At 43.0% G+C, this 15,277-nt stretch overlaps 1 protein-coding gene across 2 annotated transcripts in view; it reads right to left on the bottom strand.

Annotated features, from left to right (window-relative positions):
- MBTPS1 (membrane bound transcription factor peptidase, site 1) overlaps positions 1–15,277 on the bottom strand; it is a 58,957-nt gene that overhangs the window by 17,805 nt on the left and 25,875 nt on the right. For both annotated transcript variants that reach the window (XM_004470882.4, XM_058279648.2), the window contains exons 10-13: positions 13,443–13,594; positions 10,228–10,389; positions 3,932–4,076; positions 908–1,096 (exon numbers count right to left, since the gene is read on the bottom strand). In XM_004470882.4, coding sequence (XP_004470939.1) covers positions 908–1,096; positions 3,932–4,076; positions 10,228–10,389; positions 13,443–13,594 — 648 coding nt within the window. The remainder of the gene's footprint in view (positions 1–907; positions 1,097–3,931; positions 4,077–10,227; positions 10,390–13,442; positions 13,595–15,277) is intronic.

Here is a 15,277-nt window from a genome sequence, read left to right as displayed (position 1 = left end):
AATATTTAAAAAAATAAGACAAAAAAAAATAAAACACATTAGCACTGCCAAAAAAAAAAAAAAAAAAATACAGGGTTCGTATCTGGAATGACTGATAGAAATGTTTCAGTAACAGATGATGGTGATGGTAGCACAATACTGTAAATACAATTAAGAGCAATGAATTACACGATTAAAAGGGAAAATGTTAGATCATATATACAGTAACAGAATTAAAAAAAATTTTTAAATCCATGTTTACCACACAGTGAACCCTAAGTTAAACCATGGACTTATACTTAAGAGTACATTAATTAAGAGCTATCATCACTTGTAATAAATGTCCCACACCAATGCAAGGTACTGGTGATGGGGTGGTGCATGGGAATCCTGTATTTCATGAACGATTGGTCCTGTAAACCCACAACTTCTCTGATAAAGGGAAAAAAGTCTAAAAAATAAAAGAAACTTGAAGTGCCCCCTTTGCCCAAAAGAAGTCTCCAGGTTTTGTAACTTAAAACACCATTTTTATTTATCAATTTAATCTACATGTTTTGAACACAACAATTTCCAAAAGCAACATTCAAGTACCACAGTTAATTCCAGTGACTTGTCTTAAATGAAAAATTAAAATGCATGGTTCTTTATCACTAAAACTTACCAGAGCTGCACTGGATTAACCCTCCATTCCATTTTAGGATTTCTGGTCCCACCCGCGCGAGCCTGAAACCTGGCACAATACAGGCATCTCTGCTGCTGCTGAGCAGCAGAGAAGAGCCCTCTCTAAGTATGGGGGCTCTAGAGAGCTGGGGACTGCCACGCCTGCCTTCCGGCCACACTGCTCAGCAGGTGCACTGCAGGCCCTGGGACCACTCTAAGCCTACCCTGCCCCTCCCGGCAGGTGACCTCTCTTCTGGCAGGTACTCACCTCCAGGTCTGCTGGGGAGGCCACGGTGATCATGACGTGTCCCTGGGCGATGCCTTCCCATGAAGCCGCCTTCTTGGTTACAGAGATGGAAATGGCCAGGTAGCCCGACCAAGGCCATAACACCGAGGAGTAAGAGAAGGCAACTTCAATGTTGTCCCCATTCTGTGGCAAATAGGGCTGCCACTCAGGCTGCAGGGAGAGAGAAACAAGCAGAGCTGAAGCGAAATGCTCAGGGAGAAAATGTCTGGAAACAATATATCATCTTAATTCCTAAGCTATTTTTATCAGTTTTTGAGAAATGTTTCATTAAATAAGGCAAAATAAAATTCATATGCAGATAATGAGCAACCTAAAACCAAAATAGTCTATGGAATATCATCATCCATTAGGGAAGTCTAAAAAGCACTCCAATTTTAGAGTCCTTATATTCCCAATTTAAAATAAAGGGGGGGAAGCACATACAGTTTGACAAAAACCTTTTACCCGATTTGAGGACTTATGTAAATGAAAAATTAGTTACATGCATAAAGACTCACATAAACTGAAAATAAAATGACAAGGATGCAAAGAGTTCACAATCAAATTCTAAAACTAGCGATTGGGCCAGCAGAGGCTTTGGAAAAGCCCAGAACCAGGGTTGGCACGGCTTGAGAGGCAATTGAGCTTTCAGTATCTCCTAGGCTTAGGGAGGGTGGAGAGGGTAGCACGAGAAGAAACAAACGAGCTTTTGCAATCAACCCGTCTCTCCAACTAACCCAAGCTACCCATTGCCCTCACAAAACAGATGGTGAGAGTGCACTCCTCAAGTGAGTCAGGAGATTAAAAAATACTCTAACAAAGAAGTCAAGGAATGGGATTTTTAATAAATGCTCCACTGACCACAGGTCAGCATTTGAGCAAAAAGTTCTTTTTTCTATCTCTTACAGCACATATCACAACTCCACGCAGATGAAAGAATCAAAATATTTAATAAGCCATATAAAGGAAAACTAGTAGAGAATAGAATTAAGAGCTTTTTCTATATCTGGAGGGATAAGTTTCTAATCTGTGCAAAAAGAGGAGAAATCACAGATAGTTTCAACTATATGAACATGTAAAACTTTCACATCCCCCCAAAACTGTGAAGACTGCCACAGTAACTAACACTTAAGGGAATGGAAAACAATAATGTGGGCAGGTTCTTTGCACACACACACAAAATGGTTAATTTAGCTATGATATGAAGATCTGATAAAGAATGGTAGGGAAAATCCTAATTCCAGTAGAAAAGTAAACCAAGGAAATGAAAAGATAATTCACACAAGAAGAAATGCAATTGGTAAACAAGTTTAGAAAGATTATCTACATCTCACAAATAAGGAAAGATATGCAATAACAAGGTAGCCATTTTGCCCCCTCTAAATTTAATATTGAAAGATGTACCATCCAGAAATAACCCAGATATCCATCAACTGAAGGATGGATAAGCAAAATGTGGTATATCCATGCAAGGGATGATTATTAATCATTAAAAGTAACAGAGTACATGCTACAACATAGATGAACCTTGGAAACATTATGCTAAGTCAAAGAAATCAATACAAAATGTCTTGTGTTACACGATTTCATTTATAGGAAATGTCCAGAATAGACAAACCCATACATATAGATATAAGATCAGGGGTTTCCAGGGGGGTGGGGTGGGATTAGAATGGGAGGTGACCGCTAAAGAATGTGGGATTTCTTTTTGGGGATGATGAAATGTTCTAGAATTAGACAGTGATGATAGTAGCACAACTTTTTGAATATACTAAAAATCACCGAATAGCACATTTTTAAAGGGTGAATTTTATGGTATGTGAATTAGATCAGTTCTTAAAAGCTCACAGAATCAAAGACAAGGATGCAGCATCCACTGCAGGCACAGCAGGGATGGCATCGCCCTGCCTGGCCTGGACCCAGTCTGGACTGATGTGACTCTCAGAAAGCAGCAGGATGTGTCAAGAGCCATAACAACATTCACGTCCTCTGACTCAGGACTTCATGTTAGGGAAATAATTCAGAGGCAAAGAAAATCCTACATGCCAACATACCCAGTGTGACCAAATTCAGATTTCAACCTAAATATTGAAAACCACCTAACTGTTTAAGCCAAACGTCAAAATGTTAAGCAACCAGGAGAAAGCATATGCAGGCTGTACATGTGATTACATTTTTTAAAAATGTTTAAAATATGAGAACTGAAAATAATTATTGACTGTACATCGCTGCCTGCTGGCTAAGGATAACTAAAACTAGGTATTTCCAATAAGTCCTGAAAAAGATTTAAAAAAACAGTGGGCACATCAGTAAGCTGGGGCAGGAAATGGTGCTTCTGTCCTGTCCTGCTGTGACAACGTTAACCCAGTAAGTAAGAAGGAAAAAAATGATCAAATTGAAATTTAGGGGAGCAAAGGTGGCTCAAGCAGTTGAACACCTGCTTCCCATACGGTAGGCCCCAGGTTTGGTTGCTGGTGCCTCCTAAAAACAGGAAAACAAGCAAACAAACAAAAATATCCAACTCAGGAGAGCTGATGTGGCTCAATGGTTGAGTACCAACCTCCCACATACAAGGTCCTGGGTTCAATCTCTGGCCTTGGTACACCCCCCCCCAAAAAAGAAATTTACAAAAAAGGTCATATCTTCCAAACACCAAGGTCATACATGTTCATAACACACAAAGTAATTACAAATGGGCCTTTAATTATAGGTGGCAGATGGTAAAGATGAAGATGGAAAGGTGATGAGTTAACTCCAGAGCAAAGCTCAAGATGCCAAAGGAAGAGGAGTAAAAAGCTGGATTCGGTTGTTTATACTGATACTGTGAAAAGAATTTAGGGTCAGACCAATTGTTGCTCCCATCATCCCCAGGCCCCAAGACAGGCAAAGAGAATCTTTCTTCTCATTTCTTTTCACCACTTCAGAGGTAACTGACACCTAAAGAAGCTGGGGGCCGTGTCCAAGACCCCCCACAAAGCCCAAGAGCAAGGCTGAAGGAAGCGTCACCTTCTCTACAATTCGTCCTGTGACTCCCATGCCGTTGAGGACCGTGACATTAACAATGGTCGGCATCCCTCCATAGTAGATGGGCTGGGAGCAGTAAGGCCACATGTAGGGACACTCAGTCAGATCTATGTAGCTGGGGCTCAAACTGAAACAGAGAACAGAATGTTAGAGCAGACAGGACTAGGAAACTGCAACAAGCACACGCGTGTACAGGAAGGAGTTCCTGAGGAGGGCCTGTCTGCGCCTCTAGCTTCTGGATCAGAAACTTTGGTAGCTGTGGCTGGCAGAGAAGGCGTCCATGAGCAGCCTCCATAAAACCCTTGGCCCAAGTCTCCAGCAAGCTTCGTGTTGGTGCAGGTGGCACTGGGGAAGGGGGCACGGTCTGTGTGAGCTCCCAGCAAGCGGGAGAGAGCAGAGGAAGCCAAGTCTAGATGTCTGCCAACTCTGCCTGACGTGTCTTCTCTCCTTATGATCTGGCTGTGTCTCCATGAGACCTTTGAGAGAAGCATGAACCGGGGGTGGGGGTGGGACCCCGAGCAAGTGGCACCAGAAGTGGTAACATAAGGGCTCCTGCAATCCTGTTTCCCCTCCTGTTGATCCGACCATGAATTGGGGCTGCATCGGTGAGAAGCCCTTCAGGAGATGAGCACTTCACACTGGACATGGCCCCAAGACAGCCCCGCTAATAAAGTACAACAGGCACTCCTGCACCTGCTGGGGAGGCAGCACCTACTGCAGGGGATGCAACTCTGCTCGGCTGCTTAATCTTATTAAGGATTTCCAGCCTACTTAAATCAACTAAACAAAGAGGACTTTATGTTAATTCACTTTAACAGAGATTTATCAGAGCCAAACAGATTAGCTTAGTACATGTTGATTATAACTGTCCAGGAAAGTCACAATCTGTCTACGGATAAGTTTGCTTTCAAACAGAATCAGTGATTTAGAGTAGATACTACCTAGTTTCCCGAATTGGAAGTGGACCGGCTGTGTGGCTACCACTTTATTTAACTGCAAAGGTAGCTGATCTACCTGAAAAATGTTGATAAACTCTGCTGGAACCTGTGCTCTACAAACAGCTACATTCAACTAATAAAATTCAAATAAGAAATTATTATTAGCAAACAGAATTGCCCACCACATAAAGAAAAATATTACACCATGATCAAGTGAAATTTATTTATAATCCTTACAAGGAATCTAAGAATGGTTCAGTATTAGGAACATCACTGATATCACAAGTCATGTTAATAGATCTACCATGATTATCTCCAGAGATGCTGAAAAAGCCTTTTACAAAATTCAAAACACATTCCTGATGAAAAACACTCAAGAAAACAGCAACTGAGGGATAATCTCTTACCATGATGAAACAGACGGCATGAGAGGCATTTCTGCTGAGAAACAACATAAAGATTTCCACTATCTCCACTACTACTTAACATTAGCCAATGCAAGTGGACAAGAGACATACATTAAAAGCGTAAGAATTGGTAAAGAAGCAGTAAAGCCATCTCTGTTTCTATACTATACTACCTGGTAAACTTTAGAGAATCAATAATAAAACAAACAGATAATAATTTAGTAAGTTAGCAGGACAGTAAATTAACATACAGAAATCAATCAGCCTGTATATGCTACTAGAATAAAACTTAATAGAAAAAAAAAAGTAAAAAAAAAAAAGTTTAAACCATCGAAATTACTAATCAAGGTAAGTCATACATCAGCTAGATACTATAGCCTTATGACTTTTAGTACAGATTTATTTTATTTGTAAAACAAATGTGCACCGAGGACCTTCTATTCCCAGGACCTGTTTTAAGTAAGGTAATATAGTAAACAACACAAACAAAATTGTAAGAAGTTACATATTGCATATATCTATTTACATGAAATGCTCAGAAAAGACAGATTTATAAAACAGAAAGGAGATTAGCAGTTGTCTGGAGTTGGTAGGAGCCAATGTTAACTGCGGAGAAGGAATCTTACATGGGAGACACATATGTTCTAAATGTGGATTGGGTTGATGTGCACACAGCTGTGTAAACTTACTGAAAATCATTGAGTAGTATATTTAAATGGGTGGATTTATGGTATGGAAATTATACCTCTGTAAAGTGTTTAGAAAAATAAAAACAAACCAAAAAAAAAAAATCAGTCAATAGGTTAGAGGATAAAATGTAATAGTAGAGAAAAGCCCATGTACAAGAACAGCAAGAAGATTAAATGTTAATACTTAGGAGTACACTTAACCAAAACCATGTAAAACCTACAGGAAGAAAATTACAAAATCCTTCTGGGAAGACACATAACTATACTTGGGCAAAGGTACACCCTGTTCTTGGGTAGAATGACTCAATATTATAACAGTATCAGTTCTACCTAAATTCACTGAAAATTTAATGCAATCCCGATTAAAAATACCCACCAGCTTTTCCATGGAATTATATGTAAGTAGATACTAAAGTTCACAGGAAAAACATTCACAAATAGCCAGGAAAACATTAAAAAGGAAAAATTACAAGGAGAAGTAGCCCTACAAGACATGCTGTTTCTGTAATTAAAGGGTGTGGGACTGGTACAAGGACAGAAAGACTAGTGGAATGGAATGGGAAGTCCAGAGGTAGATGCAGATACCGACAACAATTTAGTGCACGATGAGGACAGCATCCCAGACCAGGGGAGCAATGGGGGATTTTTAAATAAACTGTGCTGGAGCAACTAGGAGGCCACTTGGATGAAATCAGAGCCACAATTCACACCACACTCAATCGACTCCAAATGGACCATGAATTTCAGTGTAAATAAAAGATGCAAGCAGGTACTAGAAAAAACCTGGGGGAATCCCTCTTAACTTCGGCACACAAAGAAGCTTTCTGTGACTTGAAATCCAGAGGCAAGAACACAAAGATTGACAAGTTTGGCTACATTTAAAAATCGTTTTCCGTGGTAAAAAAACACAAAAAACCTTGAAGTCAAAAAACAACCAACAAATCAGAAGAAAATATCTGCAACAGATATCCCAGACAACGGACTAATATCCCTAGTAAATAGAATACTCTTAAAAATAGAGAAAAGGATATGGACAATTCAAAAGAAAAATATAACAATGGCCCTTTAGCAGAGAAAAAGTGTTCATATGGACTTACAATTAGAGAAATGCAAATTAAAATACTGAAATACCATTTCTCAGTTATTTGACTGGTGAAGAGTAAAAAGGATGACAGTACATCCTGTTGGCAAGGCCACGGGGATACAAATGCTCTCGTATATTATCCTCTGGATGAGAACCTGACAATACCAAGCAAACTACCTCCATACTTTACTTTGACCCAGCTATCCCATTCTAGGAATATATTCTGAGGATACACACCTCCAGCAAAACTAAAACACACAGGCACAAATTATTCACTACAGCAGCTTATAACTGCAGCATATTGGAAACAACTTCAACCCACCGAACGGAGAATGGCTCAGTCAACCAGGAGAGTGGCTCAGTCAAAAAGGAGGGTGTCTCAATCAATAGGTGCCCCTCAACACCATATAGCCTAAGGAGGAGGACACTCTCTATGACCGGGCAGAGAGTGGGCTACAGGCTATGTTAAGGGAACAAAGCAAAGTGCAAAAAAATACAGCAATGCTAGTTTTCATGTAAGGAAGGGAATATGAGAAATGGGAGCGAAGAAAACACACAGGTTATTTGTGTGTTTGTACAAAAGAAATACAGGAAGGAAGAATAAAACAAAAACCAATGTGGGGCAGGTGGGAACGGGGTGGGTGGGGGCAGAGGGGGACTCCTTGGGGTATACTCTTTAGTGCAGTTCTGACTTTAGCACTGTGGTCACATTTCACAGACCCAAAAAATAAATAAATAGTTAAACTCAACCAGGATGTGGGGGGATCCAAAAGGAACACAAACACTAAAAGTTAACCCAACTATATTATAAATAAACAAAAAACCCACTCCAACAGGGGTGAGGGAGAAAAGAATAAACCTGAGTAACTTTGGAAAACAGTGTGACTTTATTCTGTAAGTCTAAAGATTAAAAGAACTGTACAAAAATATTGTACTCAGATTAGTATATATGTTTCTCATGAGGAGATGGGTTAGCAGTTCTACAACTATGCATATACACGAGGACTTAGTGGACTAAGCAAACAAGGGACTACAAGGTAATTAATCAGAGCCCGGTTTCTCACTGTTGGAGAAAGGCATTACAAATAAGGAAGGGGGGCAGGCAGGAACCTGCGGTGTTGAAGGGAATCAAAAGGAGCCATATGCACTCGTGTTTTTAATACATGTACAGACAGATGGACAGCTACAGAAGCGGGCAGAGACAAGTATGTGCATGTGTACATACATACATTTCCTAGCTCCAGCTGAAAAGGCCCAGAAACATCTACGAGCACAGCTTCAAGCACACAGAGAACCCAGATCTTGGCTCCTAGAACATCGTTCTCCCACTAAAGGAACCAGGACTGCTTGAAGAAAGACCTGACACCAAGGCTGGGGCAGGGAACTACACAATGGAATCTCCTGAGGTACCCAAAAACGATGGAGACATGGAAAGACAGAGAAACCAGCTAGAAGGAACTCCCAATGGCCAGATTTGGGACAATCTGAATAAGAAAATAATGATAGTAATGTATAAATTATAACCCATAAAATAAAATAAATATCCATGTTTTTACCCAGAAATAAATCAATGTATAAATAAGTGAATGAGAGAGGAGACAATAAATACAGAAGGAATAGACGCAGAAAACCACGCGGCCAACTCCACAGGAATCAACACTGGAGGCAAGAACCCTAGTGAGGGAGCTGAGGAGCAGCACTCACAGCCCCACGGTCCACATGAGGCGCCTGGCAGTTACCGAGGGGAGATGAATAAGCACAGTTGCTGCCGGCAGCCTTCCCCTGTGCTGCTCCGATCTCCAGCTGCGGGGCAGGTGGCTGGCGCCTGGCACCTCTGGTCACCGCCCCTCCAGATGCACCCCCACCACCACTATTCCTTGCCAAGGCCACACCCCCCAGGCTGCTCCCAGCCACTAAGGAAGCCTGGTGGAGGCAGAAATGCAGGCTCGCACCTGAAGCCCACAGGCCTCTGCTGAGGGGTGACTCTGGCTCAGGGGTGACTCTGGCTCCAGGGCTCCGACGTGGTCTGAGACTCTTCCCCGAACCGCGCCCTCAGGCTCAGATCTGCCTCACAGCCCTGAAGCTCTTCCTTAGACTCAAGCTCCCTTCCCTTTATCCTTCATTAGTAGTCCCCCCAAAAATAAATCTCCCACACGCCTAGCCCATGTTGGCATCTGTTTCTTGGAGATTCTGAACTGACACACCACTTTAACCAAATGATCAAAACAAACATCACCAGACAAAGAAAAACTGAGGACCTAGGCAGACTGAAAAAGACAAGGAGACGTGGCAACTAAGGGCAATGTGGTTCCTAGACAGGATCCCAGCTCAGGAAAACGACATTAGTGGGACAATGGGCAAGAACTGAGTAAGGTCTGTAGCTCAGTTAACAGGACTTTATCAACATTAATTTACAGGCTTTGAAACATCTATCAGGCTGATGTAAGATGCTGGCATGAGGGAAAACTGAGTGAAGGACATAAGGGTTCTCATGTATGACTACTGCAACCTTCTTCTAAGTGTAACATTTCAAAATAATAAGGAAAAAAAAATCTTGCCCAAAATATATGTCCTCAAACTAGCCTTCAAGAAACATCGCATATCCCAAGCAGAGGGACCTCTACAAATAACTTCAAAGATGTCAATCAGAAATGACACGAAATGACAACTGGACTGTCTGAGACTGGAGGAGACCCTGACCACAAATGAAGGTGGGGGCACCCTGGCCCCGGGTCGCAGAAGGTCCCGAGTGGGAGCACGGATGACTGATTCCAGCGCAGCACAGGCGCCAACGTCCTGGTTTTAACACTTGCTCCAGGGCCACGTTACGGGAGCCTGGGTGGAGAGCCTAACGGAAACTCACTAGAATTATATTTGCAAAATCTCCAGAAATCTGAAATTACTGCTAAAGAAAAAGGTTTTAAAGTGAAAAAAGGAAACAGAAGCTCATGATTTAACTATTCACATTACAAGTAAAAGAACATGGGACTATGCCAGGCAGCCAGTACCACAGAAGCAGCAGCAGCACGCGCGCTCCCTGGCCCAGTGGGCTGTGCGAGGGGCGGGCGCTTGAGTCCTGGGCTCGCACCGTGCAGAGGAGCGCCGCCCTGGGAGTCCCGGGAGGAAGAGAAGGGCCGCCGTGACGGCGAGGCATACGGACCTGGCCTGTGGCTTGTAGCTGTTGAGGATCTGATAGGCTCTCAGGAGGTCGAGCTTGCCGTGGCCTTGCTCAAACATATTAACACCAGGGAGCCTGCGGGCGGACGCGATCAGGGCCTGCTTCATGCTGGCAGGGTTCACCAGTTCCCGCTTCTGGACCGTGCTGCGGGGAAAGCACATGTTTGCTCATTTTGTCTCAGGAGAAGAACGAAGACCAGTCCCTCCCCCAGCCGCGAGGTGCTGGCACACGCCCATCAGCCTCGCCTGACAGCTAATGGGGTCGGGTGTGGGCATCGATGCGTGGCGAGGAGGAGCACGTGCCGGCTGCTGTACCTGCGTCAGAACTGACCACTGAGGAACCTTCCGTATGCCTTCCTGGAACAAGGATTTACAGGGCTCGTGCCTGCTCACTCTGAAGTTAGCAGCAGCTCTCAGCTAAATTGACCGCACAGGCTTCAGGAGGCAAGAACATTTAGGAGCTTTCTCTTCCCTTCCTGGGGAGGGAAGGCTTGCTGGGATGGAGGCTGGCCGAGAGAAACAAAGTCAAACAGGTGGATTCCAGGGAGGGAGCGAGATACAGGACCATGAAGGCACAGGGGAGAAAGACTGGCCCAGGGCCTGGGGCCAATCCTGCCTTTTTGTTTCCAGGCCTGGAGGCCTGTGTGCATGAAGGCCCCCGCCCCTGTCCAGGCAGCACTAAGCAGCCAGACCTGAGGCTGCCTTAGCACTTCACCCCCAGGATGCATCTGGACAACCGGCAGCACTCGGCTCTACTCTGCTAGGAACCTGGAGACACTTAGCATAATCAACTGCTTAGGAACACAAGCACCGAGGCCTTCACTTTTGTATAGCTACGTGTTATAAGGACAAGTAAATTTTAATTCAGAAATGCAGGCAAAAAATCCCAAAGGCAAAGAAGGGAAAACCTACTCTCCTATGTTCCTAAATGTTTTTCTATGGCAGAGGTTGGTCTGGGCATTTAGGCAGGTTTTTTAACAGGTCTAGATGGGATATCTAATAGAAAGAGAAGAACAGAGCCAGTGGGACTGGTTCTTAATGACAGAATAGAAGAACAGCTAAAAGCTCAGCTTAGGGCAACCCTCCTCCTCCCTTCCTGCCTACAGAAAAGCAAAGGTGAGGTTCTATTGTCCTCCAGAGGGCTGGAAGGTTAGGCGCTAAGGATGCGCTTCCTTGTTGCTGAGCATCTATTACAGGGGTTCTTAACCAGGGGTCCACGGACGCCTTGATTTCAGAGGGTCCGTGGACATGAATTGAAAAAAAATCAACTTAGTATGTTTATTTTCTCTGATCGCTAACTGAAATGTAGCATTTCCTTCATTTATGAATGTATACATTAAGTTAATTACAGTAGTACCCATTTCACCTGACTAGCAAAGTGGAACAAAAAAGGTTATGAATCCCTGATCTATTGTGAGCTCTTTGTCAAGTCACAGAACTATCTTTGAACTATCACAATGGCATTTTTATCTACTGCAGAGGAATGAGGAGTGCTAAAGGCATCTGTGACGCTGAAAATATCTGTACTCAGAGATGCCTACAGGAATGACCTGACAGGCGCAGTGGTGAGTCCTAAAGGCCCATTTCCTGTTAACAATCATGGCAAATGGGGAACCTGAACCACTATTTTCAGTTTTTATAATTAACAAGAAACAGACACCCTCACTCCCTTCTCTTCACCAGGCTGATCTAAGACCAAGAGTGAACCAGGTACCAGCATAGTCTGACTTCCCTTCTCTTGTTTTTTTTTTTTCACTTCCTATAACATGAAAAAGAAAGATGATTTTCCCTATCGGAATGTTGGCACGAAGGGTATCGGGAATGAAAGACAAAGAGAGACTGGGATCAGGGTTTTGAGAGCATTGAATCCTCAAGCTCATCAGACAATGTTATTGTTTACAAGTAACATATATACTCAAGCTACTGTAAGCACAAGCGATAGCATGTAGCTGCACTCAAAAATTCTCACAAGCTGCAGGACTAACATCTTATCTCAAGATGAGTTCAAGGTCGTAGTGCCCTCTCAGACTACAAAGTGTGTTTTCTCATATTGCTCCCAGCCCCAAGACAACTTCGGTCCTGTTAACTTTCTGCATTCCTGTGTTAACAGCGTAACCATGGAAACAGCACCACCGTGCCTTAGTTTCCCACATTTCCCAACAAGCAGATATTTATTCTCCAGCTAGATTACCCTAGCCAATTTCAAAACCTTGAATAATTTGGCTTTCTATATAAAGAACGGACAGGAAAGGAGGCAAGAGCTAGAAACCAACCTTAAGGATGACTCAGAAACAAAGGAACCTTGGACATTAGAAGCTAAAACCAACATAAATTTGTTTTTAAAGAGAATTTTATATATAAAAATATTTTGTAACATTTACCCGTTTTTAATTTTAGTCTGAAATTAACTTGGAAAATAAAATCTTTCAAATATACAGTTTTGGGTATTAATGCCACACAAAAACTCAACTAAAAACCTCACTGAGACAAAAAAGATTTGGGGGGAAGACTGTGACAAAAATGCCAGTTTGAAAGACACCTTTTTGTAACTCTTTGACTATGAGAACATGGTCCATCAAACTAAAAGTCAAAGCGAGTGTGTTTTGATGCCAGTTCTACAACCTTTGAGAGCTTGGCAGTCTTCCGGTTTCATTATTTGCAGAGTTAATGGCTGCTCAAATGTGTACAAGATTCAACGAGGCAAAGAGGATAAATACATTACACAGAGAAACTTGCCTTTCATAAAGGAGCAGGGGCAGACTGGTTTGACGTTTCATTAGCTAACATTAAATGGAGGACCTGGAAAGGAAAATATCTTATTTTTTCCCTCCCAGATGAATACACTTGTCTGGCTATACCAACCACAATTCTATCACACAAACAGTATATTTAACAGAGAAGAAAGAATTCAAATATGAAATAAAAACAGTAACGGGGAGTTTACCTTGAGTTGTGCTTTATAATGCAGAGTTCACCAAGTGAGTGCACATGTATTTCATCTAACGCTCAAGGGAGTCTCTACAGTAAGACAGCCTCCCCGCCTCTTCCAGAGAGGAGGAAACAGAGTCAGAGCAAGGCTCTATGGTGTGCTGAACCGCACGAGCCTAGCTGATAGCAGGGGCAGGGCTCGCCTCTCAGCCTCAGGCCCCAGGTGACCTACCCTGACATTGGAGTCCGTCTCTGATGAGTAACACTCACCTTACTAGTAAGGTGACAGCACCCGCCACCACCGGAGAAGCGACACTGGTCCCAGAGAGGGCCCGGCACCCCCCTTTCACACCGGAACCCCTCACTCCAGCACCGTAGGTGACAATGTCAGGCTTCACACGGCCATAGCCTCCTGGCAGCTCCTGTGGATAGAAGCAGCCAGTCCCTCTCTGTCATACATGCTGGCACACTGCTACGTATAGTTGGGTCAGTTAAACAGAGCATTAGCTTGGAGAGGTACTGGCTGTAGTAGGAAAATCTATTTTACGTGTTTGATAATAACACAGAAAATAAAATTATTTTTGGTATGTTTTACTAACAGTACATTAACAAGGTCATAAGGCAATAAAAAGCTAATATTTATATTTTGCTAACATGCAAAGTCCAGAAACTGGAAATGGAACTTAGTAACTACTAAGACCAGAAACTGGAGACTGATTTATCTCTAGGTAAATTTAAAATTACAACTATGTTAGAAGAATTATAAAATTAATAGAAAAAAATTAGAAAAGAAACATGTTTCTGACAAGGAAAAAAGTTCATGCCATAACTGAATATTACAAACTATCATAAAAGGGGAAATAAGAAACTCTCTAGAAAAAGAGTTATAACAACAGTACGAATAACCTAGGATCAGATTTTAATTGAGGATTACCCAAAGCTTCCTGGAAATTTGGGCCAAATGAGAATTAACAATGGGCTCTTACATTCTATCAGATAAAAGTATACCAATTTGAAGGAAAGTCTTTTCTGGTCATCAAATATAAAAGGCATTTGGATCCACTTATGTTGGACACAGTAAATATTTCTTCAACTGCAGCTCTGTAGATGAGTCAGGAACATTTCTCAAAATGTCATTAAAAAACAGACCTTTGATGAAGGCCAGGGGCATGACATTCCTTCATAATTCAGTGAAGGTATTTACACTGGGAGCTGGGCATTGTTTCCTGGTATTTGACAGTACAAAGAAAATGCTTGGGAAGCACAGACAGATACACAACATTTCCCTGGGGGCTGACTTTCTCCAGGAGGGGGTCCACCAGACCACAGGAGGCAGGGGCTCTGGTGGGGCCGACTACCTGCTTTAAGCCATAGACAAGGCGAAGGAGAGTCGATACAGCCATGGTCTCAGGGTGCCAATGGAAGGCCACCCTGCCAGGCGGGCTGCAGGTGTGCTCAAGGCCCACCGCGGCCTCTGGAAGTTCAGAACCTTTCCGAAAGGGACTCAACCCTGAGGCCTCGGAGCTTGGCAGGCAGCAAGTGAGGGCACAAGAGACAACGTGATCCCAGGGATCACCAGGGGCCGTGCACCCTGCAGCCACCTCTAGGGTCAAAGCATATCAAGTGCTGCCCAAGAGCACCTGATTTTGAACCAAACTCTATTTTAATGGGTAAAGCAGGATCAATCAGCCACACAATCAACCCCAAGTAGCTGAAGCAAGTGCCAGTTATTTAGATTTTGTCCAGCTAAACATAATCATTTCAGTTGCAGGGGAGTTGATGTTAAGCTGTTCTTGCTGGCTTCGTCTGCTTCTTCAGGCCAAAACTGCTCAGTTTCCAGATCTTCTCACTAGCAGAGAGGAGGACTGCCTACCATACTACTAATGAGAACAAGCAGGCATGAATCCGATGCACCTACAGAGGCAATTATTCAGAAATGAGTTAACAAGTAGTACTGGGAAAGATCTTGCTTTCCCCCATTTGTAGCCGTCCCCTGGCCTTCTGGCTGGCTCTGAACTGGTCATGGTGAAATGGCAGGTGTGGAGGGTCAAGCAGGCTTCCAAGCAGCTTCTCTACATGCGTCTTCATAAACACACCCCGAGACT

This window comes from Dasypus novemcinctus, chromosome 18 (genome assembly GCF_030445035.2).
Source record: "Dasypus novemcinctus isolate mDasNov1 chromosome 18, mDasNov1.1.hap2, whole genome shotgun sequence".
In the NCBI taxonomy this organism is placed as follows: Eukaryota; Metazoa; Chordata; class Mammalia; order Cingulata; family Dasypodidae; genus Dasypus; species Dasypus novemcinctus.
This window is presented reverse-complemented; position numbering and strand designations above follow the sequence as displayed.